Source organism: Chamaea fasciata, unplaced genomic scaffold (genome assembly GCF_029207755.1).
Source record: "Chamaea fasciata isolate MVZ Bird 193981 ecotype frontalis unplaced genomic scaffold, bChaFas1.0.hap1 SCAF_3, whole genome shotgun sequence".
In the NCBI taxonomy this organism is placed as follows: Eukaryota; Metazoa; Chordata; class Aves; order Passeriformes; family Sylviidae; genus Chamaea; species Chamaea fasciata.
Window position 1 is genome coordinate 53,817,041 of NW_027094088.1, and position 23,438 is coordinate 53,840,478.

Below are 23,438 nucleotides of genomic sequence, written 5' to 3' on the forward strand. Positions count from 1 at the left end.
TGGCAATATCTAATGATCAATGAATCTGCTACGGCAATAAATTTGCTTAAAACAAAGCTCTTCCTTTAATGGTTTTTACACAGCAGGCTCTTGATATGAAGAAGGGATGACTGATGCTGGCTTACAATATGGTTCTATAGTAAACTGTGCCAGTATTACTATCAAATCACCTCTTATGAAACTCCCTTTCTGCCTGCCATGCAATCAATTTAACAAAGATCTAAACAACTTAACAGTTCAAACATTCAAATAAATCCCATTCTCCTCCTTCCCATCTACGCTTATTAGAAGAATGAAAGTCACAAGTCACTGGAACAGTCCCAGAAATTGTTTTATCTGTTTACTTTTATTAGACAAGATTGCATATTGAATTCAAGTGAGTCAAGGAAAACCAGCAATGGCTTCACACTTCCACAATATGTGAGAAATGAAGACGAGCACCAATTCTAAGGCACAACACAGAGATATCCTGACCTCAGGCGCTCACTCACAATGTGTCTAAAAGAGCAAAAATAAAACATCATCTGCAAGAAATTTCACATCAGTTTTGTCCCTATAACAGAATACCCAGATCATCACACTATGGGGTTTTACATAAAAGGAAACTGGTGGCAAGAAAAAGTCCATCATCCAGACAGAATAAACACTATTTTCAGCTTTAGAATCTCCAAAACATGCAGCTTGACATAAATCTACAAGAGAAATGTAAGAAAATACAGTCAGGAAAAGAAGGCAAATTAGAGAAGCTTTCTTTCCCCAATCTAGCATTTCTCTTCTCCCTCCTGAAGTAAAACCAATTCAATCACACTCATATCACAAAATCAATATAGAAAGACAAAAAGTCAGTTAATGAAGAATATGGAAAACATGAAGGAAATTCATTTGCAAGCTGAAAAGAAAGAGCAAAACTAAGGATGACAGACAGAAAGGATGACAGATTGTATGACTGAAACTACCTCAGCTTTCTAATTGACAGGATTATATAAACAGGATGTACTGATATTTTTAGGAGCAGAAATAAGAAAGATACACCAAATGGTGCAACAGGTAATATATGATTCTGTAGTTAATTTTAAAATTGTATTTAGAATATGTAAAGCTAGGTTTAAATCACAGCAACACAATCACATATATTGGAAGAGACCATCAGAGAGAGGTCATACAGTCAAGCCTCCAGTTCAAAGCAAGCCTAGCAGGAACAGGGTGCTTGGGGGCTTTCTCTAGTTCAATTTCTCCAGTGATGGAGATTCCAGTCTCTCGGGAATTTTGTGGGGTTTATAATTTTTGAGTTTGTTTCTTTCTTTTACAGAGTTACAACATCTCTCTTTTTAGTGTGTCCCTACTGCTTCTTGTCCTTCGACTGTGACCCTGAGATGAGTTCAGCTCTGTTCTCACCCACACCTCCCAGTTTGGTAGTTCTCCTGAAACTAAACAAGTCCTGCTCCTATTTCCCTTGTTAAAATTTTAATCAAATAAATTATAATTCTTTCTTTTTCAAAGGTAATCAGTCTCATATAAGCAGAGATATGTATGCTTAAGTAAGCACAGTTTGTAATTTTTTTCCGTCAGCAGCACAATTTGACATATGCTCCCAACTTTTTTGGTTTTGTTTAGTATTAAATTTTGTATTCCACACTGGTTACCACTTGACGGTGTTTCTGCTATGCATTACCAGCAGAGAAATAACACTTTTGCTGAAGTGTCAGAAATATAGACTTCCATTTCTTGTGTTAGAAATAGTTTTCTAGATGAGCAGTTCTCAAAGAATGGGGAAGTGCACAGTGGTGAGGTTTTACAGAGAAACATGACAGAAGACGTGTTCACCTGCTGATTCTCCTTGAGAAAGGGCAAAGAGCAACCATGGAACCAATCTGGAAATCGGGAAAGAAGCAAGCCCGAAGATGTTTTAGGACTGCTTACTATTAATACAAAATAGTCCCACCTATACGCAAATACTCCAATTACACAGTGAAATTATCATAGAATTGAAAACCTGGGATCAGACTTCAAAACTTTAGAGGCTGACCACTACTGAAGAACAGTCATTCACAAACCATCAAGAATTCAAGTAAAAATCTCAGAGAAAGGACTATCAACTGCAAGGCTGTACTGGTGAGGACCTAATGCATCATCTCAACTTGCAGACTGAAGCAAAAAAAGACCTTCAGATGCCTCTATCACCCTTGGAGCCTGAATTTAGACTGTCCTTCACTGTCACTTCAAATCCTTTAAAAGGGAATTTGGCTACATCAAGACTGGTATCTTTTACCTGTGAAACTGCCCCTGCCTCTCTCTTCATCCCAGCTCTCAGAAATTCAAAATATATGGAAGGCTTTACTCTAATTTTGCCATCATCCTTCTATGATCCCTCTCACTTCACTGCACAAACCTTCTCTTTCCCAGCTATGATAACGAATGATGTAATTGGAACACCTATCAACAGATAAATCAGTACCTTGTTACACTTAAGGCCTATAAAGTTGGAATGTTTTGTGTATTTTTAAACCAAAATATTCAATCCGTTCAACTGACAGTATATTTAAAACATGACAAGGTGTCCAAGGCAGCAAGAAACCCATTTCAATTTCACACACTGTGATATGTAGACATTGGAGCAGCTGTGTTTCTTCTATCTTAAAGGCTGTATTACTAGGTCTTTATCTGCTGAGACTTCACCAAGATGCTTATGAACAGTATTTTCAAGTCATAGAGAAATCAAGCATTTAGCAGCAAAGTAAAAAGGAAGAAAATTAAATTTAAAGACACAACTGCAATCTTTAAAGTTGCAGTTACATATAATCCAAAAGATGGAATGTGGTGACATTTACAAGAATATCATAGATACAATTAAGAATTCTATTTCATAAACCATCCAGCATTTTAATGAAAAAAGTTAATTCTCAATGGAATTTTAAAATGTAGATGATGAAAAATTAACATGTAATTACACAGTGAAATTATCATAGCTTTATTTTAAAGTCAAAGGAGGGGAGTCTCCAGTATCATTGCCACTTACAGCATCTTTTGTTAGTTTATTTTACACACTATTTTTATTTCAAGCTAAGATTTCTACATTGCAACAGCATAATCCCAAAATGTTAATCAACCATGCCTGACAGAATTCCCCAGTGACTTGCAGCAAGTGCTGATGCTTCCCCTAATATTCAGTCTTGAGCAACTCACTTTTGTTAGATTTCCCAGGATGGTGAGTATGCTTTAGTTTCATCCTTCCACTTCCAGATCACCTCTCCATGATTAACAGAGCTGAGACTGCAGATAGAACTGAGCCTACATGTTCAGCTGCATCAGCTATGCACATCCATTTTGTTCAGTATCTAAAATCCAAGTGTTTCCCCAGCTCTGGGAACCAGACCCATACATTATCACTTCTGATCATGGTCAAAAACAGAATCACTTGAAATTAATTTTAATGCTTAATATAAAGAGCAATGGATACAGCAATGGATAACGTATTGTGTGGTTTCACTAAATGGATGTGCAAACTGACAACATTCAAATTAATAGCTGCAACATCAATTTAAAGTATCTTTTAAGATCCCGTGACAAAGCAACTCCAACCAAAATGCCTTGAACTCCTCCGCATAAACCCCAAAACAGCAGTAACCACATCAGATGCAGGTATTCTCAACAATGTTGGTCTTGTGAGGAAACCACAAAACAAAAGCAAGGAAAAGTTCCAGCATCCACTGACATATCACCAAGAAATTGTTACCTGTTTTTAAAAGCACAGTTAATAGTTGTTGGGACATACAGACTGGCTTTACCCTAAAACAGTGGTATGAAACGAAGTCTGAAAATGTGTGCAGATGTATTTGTGCATACATTGTAAAGACTGTTCAGAAGGATGCCGTCTGATTCCATGTTTATTTAATTTTGCTCAATCTATTATTTAATTATTATTATTATTATTCAGTTGACACTGCTCCCTCAATAAGGTGAGGGGTGGCTTTTGTTCATTCTTTTCATACTTTCAGCCCCGGGGTGACCGTCAGTAGGGGAGGACAGTGCTTACCTGCTGAGCCTGGTACCTCTGCTGGGCTTGCGACAGATACTGTGCCTGGGGCGGCAGGTGCTGGGGCTGCGGCTGCTGGTTGTAGTACGGCTGCTGGCCCTGCTGGCAGTAGCCACTCACACCTTGCTGACCATACTGAGGTGGGATCTGTTGGAAGAGCCAAGCAAAGCAAATGCATGAGTGGAAAGAGAAGAACATGAAATCAAGCTGAGTCCCACCCAGATGGCAACCTCAGGAGTGATGTCCTCAGCTACACACCTGACCCCGCGGCCTGACTCCTTTACTCAACAGTTAATGGGAGCCCTTAGATCCTCTTGCCTCAGCAGGAGGAGTAAGCCCAAGTGCTCTGCATAGTTACTCTTTTCAGGAAGAGCTTCTAAGGAAAATGGTGCGCTTCTGAACATCACAATTCTGTAATGCCCACCCTTAAAACACAGAAGCAGTTATTTGAAATATTTCTCTCCATGGGCACACTACTGAGACAGATCAACAGAGGAATCATTCTGATGCACTGATCTAAAAGCTGAATTGTGGAAAAAAGGCACAACTCTTAAATAGACATTGAAAGAGAAATGCTTTTTGTCTTTTCTTTTTTTTTTTTTTTGAGCAATTTTACTAATTTTTATTTAATGTTCTGTCCACAATCCTCAGGTTTTTAGTCTTTGTATTTAAGCCTTACACAAAGTCTTGGGGGTTCGGCAAGACTTTGAACTGAATTGAATCTCTCTTTAGTATTCTCCCCCCTCCTATGACTTTTTTTTTTAACAACAAAACAAAATAATAAGTTGCACACCAGTTGGAACATGTACCACGTACTGAGAACCTGCACACACTGAGAATTTAAGTTAGAACCAAAATCAAGTCAATCACAATGTCAGAGAAATTTTCTGCATTGATTTAATCTGTAAGCCTTGTATCAATAGACACTGATATTTTCTCGAGGTATTTAAAAGAGTGCACTTCCAACGCACTCCTGATATCATGCCCAGATTTCCCTGATTTTAGGTACCCATGCTTTTCCCCAAACTCTGGAATTTTATATCATTCCAGAAAAATAACAGATGCAGCACCCGACTTCTCCCTTCTAGAATGGACCTCCCACTGGTCCTGCACATCCCTGCCCTAAGCAAGTATCTCAGATACCTGAGCACATCTGAAATGCTTTGATCTCTGAACTGTTCCCACTGAGTTTCTGATAGAAGGATAAATCTGTTTATTCAACAAGCAAAGACATACCTGTTCTACCTAATTTACTACATTCATTCAACAGTATTTCCGAGGCATTGATAACAACAACAACAATAATAACACAAAGTTAAACACCTGCTTAGGCTGTTTTTATTATCATGACTTGATCTGCTCCTATTACTTCTGCCAGAAGTTGTTAGTCCTACCTCTTGGTTACTTCTAAGGTCAGCACTGTAACCCCACTCCTGCACTTCCTTTCTTTGCCTTTGCTTCCATATCCTTTCCTATCATTATTTCACAGGCAGTTGAATGTTTCTGTGACCAAAGCAACCCTTTCTGACAAATACCCTCTCCCCGATGATGCATAAATGAGGCCTTTATAATGCAAACTAAAAAGGGTGTGTTGGAATATCATCAGGCAAACAGACAGCTGGAGTCTGGGATCTGACAGAAGACCACATGGTGATTTGCCCATCATCTGCAAAGGTCATAGAGCCTGGACTGGTTCCTAGTAAATGCTCAGAAGAAACCTGCATTGTGATCCATCTGGGTTCCACTGACACTGAGAAGAAAAGGAAAGATATCCAGACAGCAAAATCTGGGCTGCTGGAAAAAAAAGGGGAAAAAAAGAAGAGAACTTAAATGCCTAGTTGACAGGATGGTAACAAAGCGAAATATCAGATGCATAAGCAAATAGAATATTTCTAGAATAAAGATACTTGTCCAGGAGAGCTGGAGTTCACCTGAACATAGGAGCTAGATCACTGGTACATAGGGTGCAAGAAAATGAAATTTTAAAATGAAGAGGGGATTAGAAAAACACATGGTTAAAAACTGTGGTATTGCTGTCAAATGAAGACATGGAGATTCTGGGTCATCAAGTGAAGATGCTGAGAAGAATCAAAGACCGAGAAATAGACATGCAGTGACTGCAGAGTAAATGAAGTGACAATAAGAAATTCCAACAACACATGGATTTCTACACAATGTGGGGTGGACTGGATCACTGGGACATCAAACTGCAAACAAAAGCACTAAGAGTAGTCATGTAAGAAATATGAAAGAAAGGGAAAAAAAATCGTAGGGTCACTAGTAGGCATCATCCTAGGATACAAATTCAGGGAGAAGACAGCTAATAACAAAGTAACAATACATGCTACATAGCATTTAAAAACTAATCAAAATAAAACTCCACCTCACCAAGCAGCAGAGGTGTGGAGCTTGGTCAGATCAAGAAGATTGAGTGCTGGAACCACCATGCATGGCCAGACAACGCTGACAGCAGCACACTAGCAAGATCAGCAAAAGGCATGCCGCAAGATTGATTAGGGGGAGATTTCAAGTCCTCCCAGACTGACTGAGTAAGCAAACTACAAAGCTGAGACCAAAATATCAGATAACTGTCAAAGGTTGTTCCATGGAACTGCTGGTTGGGAACCTGCATGAGGAGCCACTGCCTTTGGCTCAGTCCAGAGCAGCAGGAATCATCTAAGACTGCATCCTCCAGCTGCCGATCCCCTGTGCACCAGTGACCATAACAGAGCTAAACTGAGCATCCCTACAGGAACAATGAAACCCAAGGAATCTACTACTGTCATGCTTAACTTCAAAAAGTGTAACCCCACAAAAATGAGAAAGCTTGTTAAAAGGAATCTCTAACAGACAGCTATGAGAAATAAAATCTGACTGGCAGCATCAAAGCTGTTTAACAACAACCACATGGAAAGCACTGAAACAATATTCACCACCCATTCAGAAAGACTTGATAAGAGCAAAAGGACACCAGCAAGGCTCACTGCAGCTTTGTAGAGGCGTAAGGGCATCCCCTTCAATAAGCCAGCACCAAGTCCAAATGAGGAAAACAGAAAAGACTGTAAACTCTGGCACTTCAAATGTAGTAAGACAGGCCAGAAAGAACTGTTGGAACAGCTAGAAAAGGGAATCAAATGAGTAATGATTCATTTCTTCAAACACATCAGAAGTAGGAGGTCTGCCAGAGTCTGAAGTGACAAATGATGATGAAGGTATAAGGGGAGATACAGAGAGCACAATGCCATCACAGAGAAGCTTAACAAAATCTTTGGCTCTAGTGTGCACTGTGGAAAAATCTTGGGGTGTTCCCATGCTGGAGTCCTTTGTGAGGGACTTAATAAATGTCTCTGAATCTGATGGGACTTTTTATGGAATAAAGTGACAAATGAACAGTCAGAAGTGGCTTGGGACCATAAAGTATCACTCCAGAGGTCTAATCAAATTCAAAAAGCTGAATTACTAATGACCATATACAGCCTCTAAATTGGAGCTGCCTTGGTAGGTGAGAATTGCAGTATGGCTTAAAAAGAAAAGTCAGAGATTTGAGTATTTTAAGACTACATAACACTGATGATTGTTCCGGATAAATCAGGACAGATAAGAATGAAGATGAGATTTAGGAAATACCAACACAGCAAAAGAAAATCCCTCTCTACTGACTTCTTGGACTTACTAGGAAGGGTCAGACAAAAAGGTTCAGGGAAATGCAACAAGAATCATCATAGGTATAGAACAGTTTCCATAAAAAGAATCTATAACCCTTTGAGGATGGAAAAGACACCAGGAAGTAGGAACATGATGGAAAGCTACAAAAGCATCATGTCCAACAACAATTAAGATGCATTCAACAGCAGAAGCAAACTTCAAGAGAGAAACAAGTTCTCTAGTCACAGAGGTAGCAGATGTTTAGAACTCCTTGCCAAATTGATGTTTTGAAAGCTGAAAGTTTATGTGGGCTCAAGCAAAGACTGGACAAGTTCACAAGAGACATCCTCTGAGGGTTACCAAATTTATAGAGCCACATCTGGCTCAGGAAGTCCCTGAACTGAAAATAGCTGGAGGCTTGAAGAGTACTGGGGGAAGCACCACATGCTTGCTTTGTTCTGACTCTCCTCTAGGCATCCAATTAAAGCCTCCACTGGAGGCAGGATGTACAGGGCTACATGAACCCTTGATCTGCCCTGACAGAGCCATGCCTACGTTCTCACCTCTTTGCAAAAGACAATGAAACTTTGGTCTGAAAGATACTATGTAACACATATAAGCAACCTGAAGAGGCAACAACACCCTGACTGCCAAAGCTCTGAGACTGGTCCATTTTCTTAAATATTTTTCCAAGCAACCTGCTTTCAGACACTGGTTTAAGAAAGGTACCAGGCTCTTCTTCTGATCTTACGTATCAGTTACTTATGTTAGAATTTTCCTCCATATCCTCCCAATCCAAACTGTTTAAAAAACCCCCAAGCAACAGCACCTAAAATACAGTAATAATCATAATAATACATGTATGTTCAGATGCTGTTCTCTTTAGTGCAGAGACTCATCACCACTGCCTTAGCAGAACACTCCATATAATTGCTGTGGCCATTTAAATAAATAACAAACAACAACATGCAAATTAATCCTTCTGCTTTACTGATGGGGATCACAAGATACTGCTTATGGACAAATGTTTATTAAACAGCATACAAACAAAAAAAAAAAAAAAAAAAAAAAAAAAAAAAGGCTTAATTAAAATCTCCCTAGAACAAAACAAATATAAAGCCAATTACTTACAATGCTTGGAGTGAATGACCCAAGCATCCTCTTTTCCCATAAACCTTCCCTCCCCTTCTCCCTTACACCCACATTTTTTGTGGCCACACAATGAAGGAGACAAGAATTTGGCCAACTTTATCATGCCTGTGGTAGTGCAGACATTCTGGGGACAGCTGAAGAGAGAGCAGACCTGAGTTTGAATCTATTTCAAGGCAAACACAGAAACTGTAATAATTACTTTGGACTCCTATCTGACTTGCACAGTATAAATAGCATTATTCTGGGAGAAGGATGACTGACCATCACTGATTGCACAACTCTGAACACAAGCAATGAAAGGATGGGAATAAAAGGAACAAAATTGGCAGCCAAAATGAAGTGATGGGACAAATCCAATTAAACCTATAACTTAGTCCATTATCTTTAATTCTTGTTTGAATAAGGGATCTGGTGGCAGGCATTCTTTTTCCAGGTAATACCTTGATATAAATGGAAGTTTTAAGCAATTTTTGCATGTGCGATCCATGATTGATATCAAAGAAGAAGGATCATTAAACAGCATTAGAGTCATTGTGATAATTTTTAAAATTAAAATGAAACAGAATTAGTGTGTTAGCACAGGTACACTAATAATACGAGCAATATGGAGCTACTGCCCTTTTACACCATCCTGATGGCTAAATCCAGTCAATAATGGAAGAAGCTTTGCATACCCCCTTACCACAAAAAGCTCTGTGAAGTTGCTCTGGGATCCACCTGAACACATCAGATACCATGACATGCTCACCACAGGGGAAGAGTCCTGGCTACATCCTTGCTTCTTCCTGAAACCTACTGGGTGCCCAAAAAGTGAGGCATGATACTGGATTTCCATTACCCTGGATGATACTGGTAGAAGGCAACTACACAATCCGGAAGCTGTGGACTACAGTATCATCATCTAAAAATCTGGGGCAAAACCCAGGTCTGCCTGGCCTGTTAGGCATTAAGCCCAGCTTAGAGAGAGAAGAAAACCTGAACTTCAGGGGCAGGGGTGCCACTCAGAAGAAAGGGTGGCACTACCTGGTTCAGTGGCCAGGAACAGTGAGACAGAATATTGTGAAACAAGTACCATCCTGAGTAATATAATCATCAGTAACATTCCACTTTCTTAGCACCTGTAACACTGTAATTATATAGAAATTAGAATTTAAAAATGTAAAGTGAGGGGCATTCTCAGAAAAACAAAACCCTACCACCTGGTACTTTATAGTAGGAGTAAAAAAACATGTTCCTTCAGTTAAAAAAAATTACAATATTTAATTTTAATTATTTTAATTTTGCAGTGGTCAATTCAGTTACAACTATAAAGAAAGATGCCACTCACTTCCTATCAAACCTTCAAATAAAACACTTGTGATTTCTGAAACAACTTCTGCTTTAGTTTTAGATTTCCAAAGTCAGACCTCTGCCAAACCCCAAGTATTTTCCCGCAAACATTCAAACCATGCATTTCTCCATATTTTCCAATAGAAAGCTGTAATGGAAAACTAACTCCCTGACTTTCACACATTTAACAAAAAGATCTGGTTCATATCTAAAATTTCAAATTCACATAAGCCCAGGTCTTCATCTGTATGTTTCACTGAATTATAAAAAAAAAAAAGAAAAATATAACATGCTTATACAGCATAAAGAAATCCTCTGGCATACATTCAGTGGAATTTTCTGTCACAGTTAGGACAGCATGGTCTCCTGTCTCAAATCAACATGTTCAACCCCAGCATGCTTGTGCACACAGTCTTAATGAAAGCGAAAAATCCTTCTCACTGAATGACAAAAAAGAAAAAATCTCAAAGGAAACCAAGTAGAAAGCTGGGTGTTAATATCAAGGCTATTAATCAGAGGTAAATCTGAAATCCTGATGCTATGGCATTTTATTCATACATTCTATAAATTCTATTACTTCTTATCACTTAGCTTTGACCTTTTGACAATACATTGGTCACAATGTTCACCTGTGTTACTGTCTTTCCTACACTGCTTGCCTTTACACTGAAGTATGAACTTTAAAATCTTATTAAGAGCCTTTAAAATATTAACGCTGGGCTTGATACTGGTCCACCCTGTGACCCAGAGCAAGGAAGCAAAAGCATAAGAAGAATGTTTCTGTGTCACGGAATAATAATCCCCATTCCAGAACTTGCAAGGTAGTGGATTTTGCAGAGTCATTAAATGCATGCCTATGTTGAAGACTGCAGTGCAGCACAGAGATCTGCAAACTAGCTCAGATACTGGCAGGAGCCTACACCAAAACCTGTGCTCAGCTAATTTGCTGCGCTCCACAGAAGGGTGAATTAGGTCAAAGGGAGATCCACACTCTTGTAGCCAGACTGCTTCTTGTACACGAGCCAGTTCATTTAAAAAGGTAGCTCAACCATCTTCACAAGACACTGCAGTCTGCAATGCAGTCATACCCAGTACTACAGAAAGGACAGGACTTACACACGTGTCTGTAATCCCCTTTTCCCCAAGAAGTACACGGCAGCACAATTACACCACTTGTCAGTGCAATGTACATAACATCACATATGAATCTGTCATAAGGTGCTCTCCATAGACTGCCTGTTACTGTAGCTTAAATCAAAGCAACACAAGCTAAACAATTATTAATACAGGCAATTTTCCTCTCCTAAAAAAGCCCCAAACCAACCTACAAAAAAAATAAAAAGTGTAAAAAAATCTCCTAAGATGACATGATTAAGGAACTCTCCAGTCAGAAAATACAGATGTTAAAGTTCCAAAAGCAACATTAACAGAGCCATGTTACACATATATAGCACCTTCTCTTTCTGATTTATGTTGTCAAAGGCATTTCATAAAATACAGAGGATGTGAAATGTGGCTTAGTTAATGTGGCTGCTAGAATCTTATCATTTACGTTTTCTGACTTCTTAGCAGTGCAACCTTCACATCTTATTAACATAGTTTTTTGCATAGACTGTAGTAAGGAATAGTACTTATGTTTTATGTATTGACATATTTTTGATGTACTGAGATTTTGAATAAGTTTGCCATTCTTCATGATGAGAGCCAAATAAATAAAGACTACTACCACAAAATAGTCAATCATTTATATGGAAAAGCAATATCTCTCCTTCCAAAAAAGAACACTTTGATTCCCCTGTCAAAAATTGATGAAAACTACCTCTGCTGTAAATGCTAAATCTGTGCCAATATTACAACTACCTCCCACTCCCACCTTCCCCTAAAAACAACAAACAAACAAAAATAAAAAATTTGCATGTTTCAGATGAGCTAGAATTAGTTTCAAGGGACGGGTAAACAGCTGAGTCTAGAAACAAAAGGAAGAAATTTTCCTACAATACTGTTGATTCGCACAGTGCATTACAGCTTGAACTAATGCAACATTTGGTCCATTCTGCAAGTTAAGGCGTGAAAATAGGATAATCTCCAGTAAGAGATTTCCACATTGCTGTACCTATGCTCTCAGACCGACACTACAGAGAAGACTAAAAATTTGCAACAGAATTGTTTTTAGAAGAGTTATTTCAATATATTGCATTACAAATAGAGAGAAATCATGGTGCCTACACACACACACACACACACACACACACACACACACACACACACACTCTCTCTCTCTCTCAAGTGATGAGTCAGGTAAGATATCTATCCTTATACTCTGCCTTTTTTTTTTTTAAGTGATCAAAAGAATCAAAAGGGCTCAAGTAATCTGCGTAAGTAATACATTTCCACTTTCAACACAACATAAGGGAAAGCACATCAGAACTATCACCACCTGATCTCTGTGGTGATTCTAATGATTGGGGCTTCAGCAAAAAACTTGCAGGAAACCTCACTTCTTGCTGCATGAGTAGCATGAAATTCACCTATGAAATGCCAAGCATTACAGAAAAATGCAAAAGCCTATATTTAACTGATTTTTAATCATGTACTAAATAAATTATTACAGGGAGCGTCTGAAACATCCATGAAAGGAATAAACAGCAATCTTTGATCCCCAAATCCTCTAGTTGCCATTTATTTTCCAGAAAATTTGTAACAATTTTGACCACCATTTCTCAAATGATGATTAAAATAAAATACGGTTAAAAAAATACAAAGAAACATATTTCTTCAGAAAAATTCTGCAATGCCATTCAAACCTTCTAAAGCAGGGAACACAAATGAGAGGCATGGATTGAGTTTGGATAGCAGGTAATCCAGCTGCATAAGTAATCCTCCAGTTTTATGCCTTTATACACAGAGAGACACCTAACGCTTCACTACTGGAGACTGAAAAATCCTTCAGTAAAATAGCTTTCACTCTACATTTTCTCAGGCACATAGTCTTGATAGGAGGAAAAATTGCAAACCCTCTTTAATCTCAGTAGTGGGAAAAGGCAGAATGTGCATACACCCTGTTTATCATTGCTTCCCTGGCATCTTGCACACCCTTGAGTTTTCTTTCTTTCTTCCAGTCTTTTGAGAGAAAAGGGTGCTTTTTAATTAATTCATGTTCTCCTCCAAAGATATCAGTCTTGATGAATACTGTCTTTACCATTCCCAAACTCAATGGCTTTCAGAACTAAATCATTTGAGATCATTTAGAGCCCTTCACTGTACCTCTCAAAACAGCAGGAGAAGAATATAAAAGATCTTCCACAGGGAGTAACGCCACACACTCTGAAGCAAGCTAAGCCTTTCTCCCCACCTAAACTTGTCCAGTTCCACCACAGGGCTTCACAGACCCTTACAGTGCACACCCTCTTTCCCTGACAGCTGCTTTTCTTCCTTTATTGCTATCCTGCACCTGTGGAGGAACAAGCCCAGGCACCAATACATGGTGGAGGCCACCTAGCCGGAAAACACCCTGGCAGAGAAGGACCTGGAGGTCCTGGTGGACACCGAGTTGAACATGAGCCAGCCATGTGCCATTCCCAAAAAGAGATATGGTACCCTGGTATCCTGGGTATCATTAGATATTAGAATGGTATCCTGGGCTGCATTAGACAACGTGCTGACAGCTAGTCAAGGGAGGTGCTACCTCTCTACTCTGGAGGACTGTGTCCAGTTCTGGGCTCCCCAGTACAAGGGAGACATGGACATATTGCGGAGAGGACCACAAAGATGACTAAGGGACTCATGCATCTGTCCTATAAGGAAAGGGTAGGAGAGCTGGGACCATTCAGCTTGGAGAGGAGAGGGCTCCAGGGAGACCGAAGAGCAGCCTGCCAGTACGTAAAGGAGAGCTGCAGAGGGCTTTTGTACAACGGCATGTAGTGACAGGACAACAGGGCATGGCTTCAAACTGAAAGAAGGCAGGTTTAGATTAGGTATTAGGAAGGAATTCTTTACTGTGAAGATGCTGAGGCACTGGAACAGGTTGCCCAGAGAAGATGTGGATGGTCTATCCCTGGAAGTGCTCAAGACCATGCTGGATGGGGCTTTGAGGAACCTGGTCTAGTGGAAGGTGTCCCTGCCCACGGCAGGATGGCTGGAATTTGATGACCTTTAAGGTCCCTTCTGACCCAGACCATTGTATGATTCTATACTTCAGCTTAGTCGTGTCTTAGTACAAAGTTATCTGCCATTGGTCTTTAACAGAGAACCCCTCTGGTTTTGGCCCAGACACCTTTGACAAGGTCACCACTTTTGAGTTAACCCTCACAAACAGGAGACCAGCAAGTCATCTTCTGTTCTGGTCCTTCACTGTGATAAGGGATATCCCACTTTTAATCAAGAAAAACTTGCAATGAACATGGAGTGACAGAACAGATTTAGAGCTCTTTCTGTTCCCATTATGGATTTGAATCCCCAAGTAGTGTCCACAGCACAGGAGGTTTTTCAAGACAAAAAGAAAAATGGGTGACCTCCCATACCTATCATTTAGGTTCAGCAACATCTGTGATAAATCTAGACATTTGTACAGTCCAAATTCTTCTAGTTTCTTCTATTATAGCAGGATCAAAATCATACTTTTCATCTGGACACTAAAAATTCCCCACAGCAAGGAATTCTAAGGCAAAGAGAATGAACTGGCTGAACAAACCGTAAGAAAATTTGATTACATCTCTATCCATCCAGGATAATTTATTACACTGCAGCATAGCATTAACTGCTGAAGATCAGGATCCCATTCCTGTGGCAGTTTCTCAATATTCTTTTTGGGGTACTTATGCTGACTTAGAAAAACAAGAAATACAGAGTTCCTATCAGAAACCCCTCCTATCAGAAACCCTTCTTCTTTAGATGAATTTAACCAAAGTGCATCACCAATAAAACCAAAACCAACCAACCAAAACAATTTTTAAAAAAAGAGAAGATGTAAGTCTTCTCTGTGATGGTTCTTCTTTCCCTTTCCCTACTGGGAACAGATAAAAACCAAGTCAGCCTCTTAAATAGGAGTACTTACATAACAGCTGTCATTTCAAATATTCCTGCAAGTATTTTTAAAAGAAAACTTTCAAATCATTCCTTGTAGTCACAGAGTTCAGATATTTGATTTATTCCATTTCTATTATTTAATTTGACCTATTACTTGGCACTGGGAAACATCAAAAGAACCCTGACAGAAACATCAAAGACATCTATCTTATAAATTCATAGCTGAAACCATATAGCACATCGTAATTTTTTAAATAATTACAGTTTTATTATACTCAAAATAAGATGATTATTGTAAATTATTCCTCATATCAGTTACCATAAGCAAGTTTTAGAAACATCTGCTAAATGTATCTGGATACAGTTAATCCAATTCATGTAACATTATACCCAAAATGGAACAGAAAACAAATGAGAACCTTTAAAGTCCTAACATCACTTATCAAAAATTACCTGTTTTGCTTAATTGAAAATGGCCCCCTTAAAAACCTATGAAGAATCAACCACCAAATTAATACATTCATTCTACCAAACTACTAGAATTTTTTAAATTAATATTGCAACTAAATTTAACTCAAATACTGTGCCCCATCTGTTAATGTTCATAATACCTACTACTCTTCCAAAGCATCCAGGCATCTCCAATATATCCATGCATGCTCCTTCCTTTCTAGAAAGCTCAAGCCCCCCTTCCCCCAAGTCTGGTTGTTTTGGGCTATTATCTGAACACCTATTTTGTTTAAACATTCACAAAACAAATTCTTACATTCACAAGAAGATGCTTCCTTCTAATTTATGTCCAGACTGAAGTAATATCTATCTGTACACGAAATTAACACACAAGTGTATAATTGTAGTTTTATGCTCAAGTGCCCCAATTATGCACTTTGAAACACTTTAAAGGACCCATCAGGAACATTCAGTACCTCCAAACTGTAAAGTCTTGAGGAGTGTCTTTTGACAGGACAGCTGCATAATGGAGAAATCTTTCAGCTAAAAACAAAGAAAGCAATCAGCTTTGGGGCTTTCTTCCTCCAGGATACTCAGGCTGTAAAGAATGGTGGGACGTATCTGGTGCAGTGCATTTTGCCACAAGTAAGACACAAGCAGGAAACTGAACAGTTTGTTGCGCTTTTGTGTAATATGTGCCAGGTAAGTACAAGAAGCCCAGCCTCCAGATGGTTTGGAAAGGTGACTAAGAATGTTTGCAACAGACAAGTGAGGACCCTACACCTTCCTCACTTCAACCCCAAGTCAACTGCAACTCCCCACACATGCTTGGTGAACGTTCATTCTCTGCCTTCTCACTTCTCCTTACAAAATAATTTTAAGAAGCAGTTTGTTCAAAAAGGGAGTGCAGGAGGTGACTGTCAACAGTTTTTTGTTACATAAATAAATTTCTCTGCACGTGTGGTGGAGAAAGGAAATCTATGTTAGCCCATCTGACTTTGCACTGAAATGGGTTACAGGTGCTCACACAATGCATTACACACTTTCACACAGACTGGTGATAAACTTGCCATATCCTTCATGTTATAATTTATTAGAACCAGGGGTGCTGTTCGTGGCAGGGGGGAAATGGGGGGATGTCCCAGCAAACACAAGAGAAGATAAGGAGACAAACTTATTTCACATGACAAACACATACTAAGTTCTTAATAAAAAATAGGTAAGGAAATCAGGAGTGGGAAAAATAGCCTAAGAAGAAGGTAGACAATTTGTTACATTAAAAACATAACTAAGGAAAGGGCTTCAGGCTGACTCTGCTTCACCCAACCCATCAGTTCTCCCTGACTCTCTACCAAGGGCTCTGCCACACTCAAATAGCAGAAAGATAATGGGCAGCCTCCTGCTGGCTTAACACACCAAAACAATTCAGCATGGTCAGATGAACCCAACACTGACAACAGGGAAGTGGCACTGCAGGTACCAGCTGGGTTGGCTTTGGCTGCTGTTGAACTGCAGATTCTTTGGTTTTGGGTTTCTGTGGCTCTCCTCATCTTGTGAATCCAAATCCGCAATTCTCACATTCCAAAAAAGCACCCAATGTGCAAAGTACCAACTTCCAGCTCTCCATGCAGAGCCCTCCTTGAGGGAGAGGTGCCACGAGAAAGCTGCTGCACTACCAAGTGAAGCTACAAAAGAAGCCTCTCCTTGACTTTCAGGGAGGACACTGGCTTTTCAGATCTCCTCAAACTCAAGACACTCAAATTCTGCCATAAAATTTAATCCACTTTAAGCAGAAAATAATTCATTGCCGCTCTCACCTAGAGTGACATCCAAGGGAAAGTAGTGATACAGGGAGGGGGACATACACACAATTCTCTCTCCCTTCCTTGCAGGAAGCAAAACTAAATATTTCATTTAATGTCCATTTTAGGGACATTCTTAGCAGGAAAGTAAAGTGCAAATGGGTAATGCTCATTTAGACTAGTTCTTGAATATTATTAGGGTGATGATCACTTATCTATGTTGGTAGTTAGGTATTTCAACCTCCTGCCTGGTTTGGCAAATCTTCCTCTGAGTACCAGTTTTACTTCAGCGGCTACAGGGTTGTTCAGGCTTGAGCTTCTACGATTAAACTAAGCTTCTGATTTTGCAGTTGCGTAACTATTTAAAATATTTCAAACAATAGGTCAATATTTCTCTGAAGCTGTATGTACCTTCCAGAGCACAGAGTTCACATGTCCTGAAGAATACCTTTTTTTAATTTTAAAACCAGGTATTTTCATTACTTAATTGGCTCTGAGGTACATAAATTTTTTTAGAGAGTATAAAACTAGGGAGAAAAGCTTAGGAAGCAGCACTGTCTGCTTTGGAGGGAGTACTTACCCATCTGCCCTTCTGGCCAGAGGTTTAATAGATTTCTATTTTTGTAAAGGACATAAGGGGAGGGGGTGGCTCCATCAGTTTCCTACAGAAACCCAGCTGCCAAACTGGATGTGCCAAAGGGGAATTTTAGGGAATTTTAAAGAGATAACCTCTGCTGAGACTGCAATGTCAGCTTTGTAACCTCATGACTGGAACATGTGCAGTGAATGCTGGATTGAAAAAGCTGTGCTATGGGAGTTAGAAGAAAGAAAAGGAGAAAACAGAAACAGCACAAACTGGGATTATTACTCTGTGATGAGAAGAGGACTGGAGCTAAAAAACACTGTTAGTTCACTGTGAAAAAATACATCTATAGAGCAAGCTCACTTTGATTTGAGTATTTATTGATAACCTCTGCGCACTTCCCTTCTCCCAGCCCTAATATGGTCTCTGCATTTTCTGCTGATGCTGTTGTTCCATTTAGCAGGTCCCTTGCAGCATATTTTAAACAACACACAGACCCAAACTGACCTCTGGTTTAAATGTTCAGCACAGAAATTGCAGGGTAGGGGTTGAGCAGGGAAGAGGAGCAGGAGAAGAATAGGAGCACTGCCAATTAAAAGAAAACCAGAAATAAATAAATAAATAAAACATTAAATAATTGGTGCTTTTTAAATCTAGTCCTTCAGCTTCTACTCAGCTTTTCTTGCATGCTGAGACAAAATGAAACTAAATCCCCTTAGTTTAAATTATCAAAATTTTTAAAAATTTATTTTACGGGAAATAGATAAAGAACTATGGCATGTACTGCTGTTTAGTCACCAAGATCAGAATGTTTGAAGATATTTAGTATGCTAAAGAAGCTGTAAAACATTTGTGATTCTAAACTAAGATCAACATTCAAAACAGTACGGACAGCCAAAAAACCCCCACAAATATAGTAGCCACAAATACCCTCAAATGTGTTTAAAAATCTATTATGAAGTCTTATTTGGGGATTAAAAAGGTGAAATTAGTGATTTGCACTCAGACAAGTATATTTCTACACTAAATTGCAGAAAGGGAGGTCTCTTATGGCTAAGATCCCATGACAAAACACTTCTGATGTCCACCTGTTTTCTTCTGCTCCTCACATATAGCAGTGTGCTTGCAGAACCATCCCTTTTACTACATTTAAAATAGATGAGAAAAGATGATGTCATCACATTTCACCTAGAAGAGAAGCAGTAATAAATACCCTTTTGCAGTGAAAGCAGGAATGCTTTACGATAAAATATAACAGCTCTTTAAAAAGAAACATTTCAAAGTAACAGGAATGTAAGAAAGGTAAAATAAATTAATAGCCTATGTTGTTAAAAACTATCTACAAATCTTTATAATCCAATTCTCTTAACAGCTTCAGTATGTGGTGAATGTCATTAAATTATCAATCTAAGAGAAAAATCTGTCTTCAAACTTGAAGATATATATCCCGTTTAGCCTAATATTTGGGAGTTTAGAAATTTTTTTTTTTTCATATTTTGGGTTAGTGATGGGGTTTGGGGAGTGTTACAGTCTTTTGTTTCAAGGGAAAACTGTCAACTGACAACCCTTAAAAAAACAGCTACAACCTTATACCATAAGGCATACACTAATACACGCTATCTTTAACTAAATGTTAGTTTGTTTCAATCATGTTTGTTCCTCTTTCTGGGCAGCACTTCATTGAGGATCTGCTCCCTTGAGAAAACATAAGCTGCTTCAGTGCAGTGTATCTCAACATCTCTGCAGAAGAAAAGGCATATAATCAAATAATTAGCAACTAGCGTAACCATTCTGTGCATCAGAAACAAAAACCTAGATAGACAAGCTCCTCTCTTTAAAAGCATTGCCTCCTTTGTTGCCTCTAACTGATCTGAAAAGAATATTATTTCATCTTCAAGTCAAAAAGAAAACAACTTGTTACACTGTTAGTGGCTTTTCCATTGCCTTTCAGCAAGAAAAGCTTTGTCAAGTCGGAAGATTTTTGCTCTCTCAGAAAAAAAGTATTTCCATGATGTATTGTAAATCTTTACCTCCCTCAATTGGGAGGTAGGTTTTTATGCCTTTCAAAATTTATTATGTCTGCCCAACTGTGCTTTCCTAAAGATCCCTTTTAGCTTCTGTTCCAACTAGCAAGTGAAAATTCTCTCAAGTGCAGTAATGTAAAAGGAGTAGGAAAGAAACTCAGCACATGAACAGGGCAGACACACAATGTAGTGTAGTGCTTTGCACAGCCCTACAAAGCACATTATGGCTCAATTCATGGAGTACTCGAATTCAAAGTACTTGCTCTATGGTTTTTATAATTTATTAAATCTGATATCATAGATAAAACCATGAAGTCAGTCCCAGTTGAAATGCTTACATTTCCAAAGAAACCCTACAAACTCAGCAAAATCTTGAGCCTTTTCTATACATCTTTCCTAACCACATCCTATTTATTTCCATTATGTGTGATTCAGGTTCCAACTCTACAAACTGCTACGCAATTTAAAATTTGAGTAAGAGTAGTGCCCCTGAGCTTAATAGGGCCAATGCCACTAACGTAACCAGTGATGCACACAGCAACCTACTGAGCTGAGGGACTTACACTGCAATATCCTTGGGGCAAGGCATATGGCTTTTTCTACATTTCACAAAGCAGCAGATAATTTTGCTGGAAAACAGGAAATAAAGATTTCAGTTTTAAATTTTTTCTAGTACCAGCAACCCCAAAGAGGAGAGCAGACAGCCCAGAAAAAGCTCTGCAATATGTCAGATTAAAAGGATGTCCACAATCTTTCATTTTATGATGGTTCCATACAAAATATGATAAAAGAAAGTTGTGATTAACTGGAAAACTAATCAGGAAACATCTTTTTCTGCTGCCATTCTTAGTTATCTTTCTCTACTTCTGTCTAAAGCAAAAGACGATACTGCTTCTATTAAAAAAAAAAAAAACCAAACACAAAACCAGTTTCAACTACACTAACTCTACCTTGCTTATATTTTTCCTGCTGTTAAGCTTATTCGGTAAGTTAAAAAAGGAAAAAAAAATCACACATAGACGCACTATCAAATTCACTGTCAGAGAAACAAGCAATCATTAGCCTAGCAATGACTCTTTCTCTGATATTTCTGTATATTTACACTGCATTCGATATTCAACACTCTTTCTTGAATAGCAAATTCATCCTTCATGTGCACAAAGTGCAGTAAATTCTCTCATAATTAAAAGAGTGCAGGACAACCTTGCTAATTTTAATTACTGGGAAATTTGTCTTGGGTTTCTAAACGCCATTGGTTGCAAGGTACACAAAGCAAGTAAGACACAGAGAAATGGAAGCCAAGGCTGTTTTAGCAAAATTATATCTTTCTAATATATTAGAATTGCAGGGTTTGGTTTCGTGACCAAGTATGAGCAAGTGTATTTCACTGACTTTTGTAAGATGAATTGATTATTACCATGACATTTCAAACACACACAAAAGAGAAAGGTGACACTACAGCAGAAATGTGCTATCAGTTCAGCAGCAGTGATTTACAGAAAGAGCTTTTCAAGTTTATACTAACAGGGTTATTTCATGAGCTGAAAATAGTTTTATTCCCTCATGTCAAATAACATTTATGTATCTGTAATGTGCACCATACCATAAAAAGGGAGACATGAAGAAAAACATGACTTTACAGACATGACTACCATCACACAGTATTGCTTTATAAATAATGCTGAAGTAAACAAAATCTGCATATAAATAACATTTCTTATATTGACTGTTAAATACATTAACAGAACCAAACAGCAGCAAAATGTTGCTTGTGGTAAAAAGCTCTGCTTTTATTTTAAAGATATAAACAAAGTATTTATTTTTGTATCCATCAAAGCAAGCGGCTGACTTTTGATTTTGTCTGTGAGGAGCACATGTCTACAAATAAAGGAACAGAGAAAAAAAAAAAACAACATGGTAGAGGAGAAAAAGACACAAGTGAGGTTTCACACTATTGACAAGGCTTATAATCCAGAAAAATCTGCCGTGTGAGCCAAGGCACGGCAACATGGCATTTAGGCACATAGAAGAGAAATGCTTGTAAATTCCACTGGTCCAATGAGCAGAGACACAGTTTTCATAATTTTATCATTGTGCTCCACGGCTGAGCGGCTGTCAGGCCAATGGCAAGGCACAGGTTCCCATTTGAATGACATATGGGCTCACCCAACCAGAGAGATGTTAGAGCATTAAACACCACAAACAGACAGGACAAGAATACAAAAAGCCAAATTAGTGCTCGCGGAACAGCACGTTCAGGCAGGGACCTGCCTGCTCCAACCCAGCACCTCTGCCAGGTCCCCAGCATCAGGAAAACCGTGTCCTCCAGGTAACAGTCTCTCACCTCATAAAACTCAAAGACACGCTGAAAAATCATATTTCAAAGTGTGGCGGGAAAAAAAGAAAATGCGTGTTCTTAAAAACACTGGGAAATGCAGACTTAAGACATGTGGGGAGTGAGAAGGGAGCAGGAATTATTCTTTCCCACAGTATTTCTAAAAAAGTGCCATGGAAAATACATTTTACCTTTGTGGAAAGCTGTTCTTCAGACAGAAGTGTTTAACATGTTACATAAACATGTTATGCAGTGAAATGTAAAACACAGGGGGATTTTCATCACATTTATTGCATTTGTTAGCCAAAATGTAGTAGTCTTGTAATCACTGCCACTGCCGTAGTAAAACACTTCAGTAATATTAACAAAAAAGTGCTTTCAGACAGGCTTGTCAAAGGGGAAAGAGATTACATTGAACAACTTGGACCTAAACAAAACAAAACCAAATAAAAACCCCAGAGAACTGCGGATGAGCATGCAAAAGGAGATCGTGGGGCTGATTTCAACTAGCAATTCACCATGTCTTGAAATTTTCTCTTATGAAAAAACCAAACCAAGTCACATGAAATACTGAACACCATGTAGGACGCAGCCGTCCCCTCCCTGTGCAATGGGAGAGAGCAACACATGAATGACACAACATCACCAGTCCACAGAAGAGGTTCAGACTTCAGAGACCTGACAGAAGATTTGCCTTAGCAACTTTCAGGCCAAGTCAAGAAGTTCACCATGACGGCACATAATGAGCACCGCCTTTGCACAGCAGGATTTGCAAAAGCAAAGACAAAGAACAAGCTTTACTCAGGCTGCCTAAGAGACCCTGCCTGTACACAGGCAAGTTCTCAGGTGCGGAGCGGGCACCTTCACCCCTGTCCCTCACCCTGCACCCAGTCAGCTGCAGCCTCCCCACAGCTCAAAACAACTTAAGGAAGCAGAAGAGATGGTGCCTTCCACCGACTTCAAGGGAATTTTTCTTCTCAGTCTTTCCGTGCTCTATTTTCACTCTGCAGATCTCTCTAGACATGGTCTCTCTAGGTTTATTTTATAATACCAGGATTCT

General features: G+C 38.9%; 1 protein-coding gene across 5 annotated transcripts in view; it reads right to left on the bottom strand.

The window, feature by feature from the left end:
* The window catches only part of ARID1B (AT-rich interaction domain 1B), a 324,700-nt gene that overhangs the window by 240,065 nt on the left and 61,197 nt on the right, over positions 1 to 23,438 (bottom strand). For all 5 annotated transcript variants that reach the window (XM_066179044.1, XM_066179043.1, XM_066179042.1 and 2 more), the window contains exon 3: positions 4,034 to 4,180. In XM_066179044.1, the coding sequence (XP_066035141.1) occupies positions 4,034 to 4,180 (147 nt within the window). The remainder of the gene's footprint in view (positions 1 to 4,033; positions 4,181 to 23,438) is intronic.